The 316-nt window shown below is 71.5% G+C and overlaps 1 protein-coding gene across 1 annotated transcript in view; it reads right to left on the minus strand.

Moving 5' to 3' along the window:
* The window catches only part of SLC26A6 (solute carrier family 26 (anion exchanger), member 6), a gene marked incomplete at its 5' end in the record, with an annotated part of 13707 nt that overhangs the window by 4927 nt on the left and 8464 nt on the right, over window positions 1-316 (minus strand). The window contains one exon of the mRNA XM_015568269.1: window positions 69-252. Coding sequence (XP_015423755.1) covers window positions 69-252 — 184 coding nt within the window. The remainder of the gene's footprint in view (window positions 1-68; window positions 253-316) is intronic.

Consider the following 316-nt stretch of genomic DNA (forward strand, 5'->3'; position numbering starts at 1 on the left):
GCATCTGTGAGGCCAGAGGAAGGCGCTGCCTGGGCCCAGCCTTCCCTCACCTCCAGGGGCCGGAGCTCACCCTGCCGGGATGCTGCCCACGACATCCACCCCGAACCTGTGCTGGAGGCCCACACCGTAGGAGATGGCCGTGGCCCCGATGAGCTGCGGGGACAGAGTCGGGGGGAGGGGGGGCTGGCACTGCTGCGGGGGATGGGGAACCTCGCTGGGGATGGAGAGGGAGGTCCAGGGCCACACCTCAGGGGGGTGGGGGAGTCAGTCAGAGGGGAGGCAGACACGGCTGCTGGGAGGCGGCTGACGCGGGGCC

The sequence above is a fragment of the Myotis davidii genome, unplaced genomic scaffold (genome assembly GCF_000327345.1).
Source record: "Myotis davidii unplaced genomic scaffold, ASM32734v1 scaffold663, whole genome shotgun sequence".
In the NCBI taxonomy this organism is placed as follows: Eukaryota; Metazoa; Chordata; class Mammalia; order Chiroptera; family Vespertilionidae; genus Myotis; species Myotis davidii.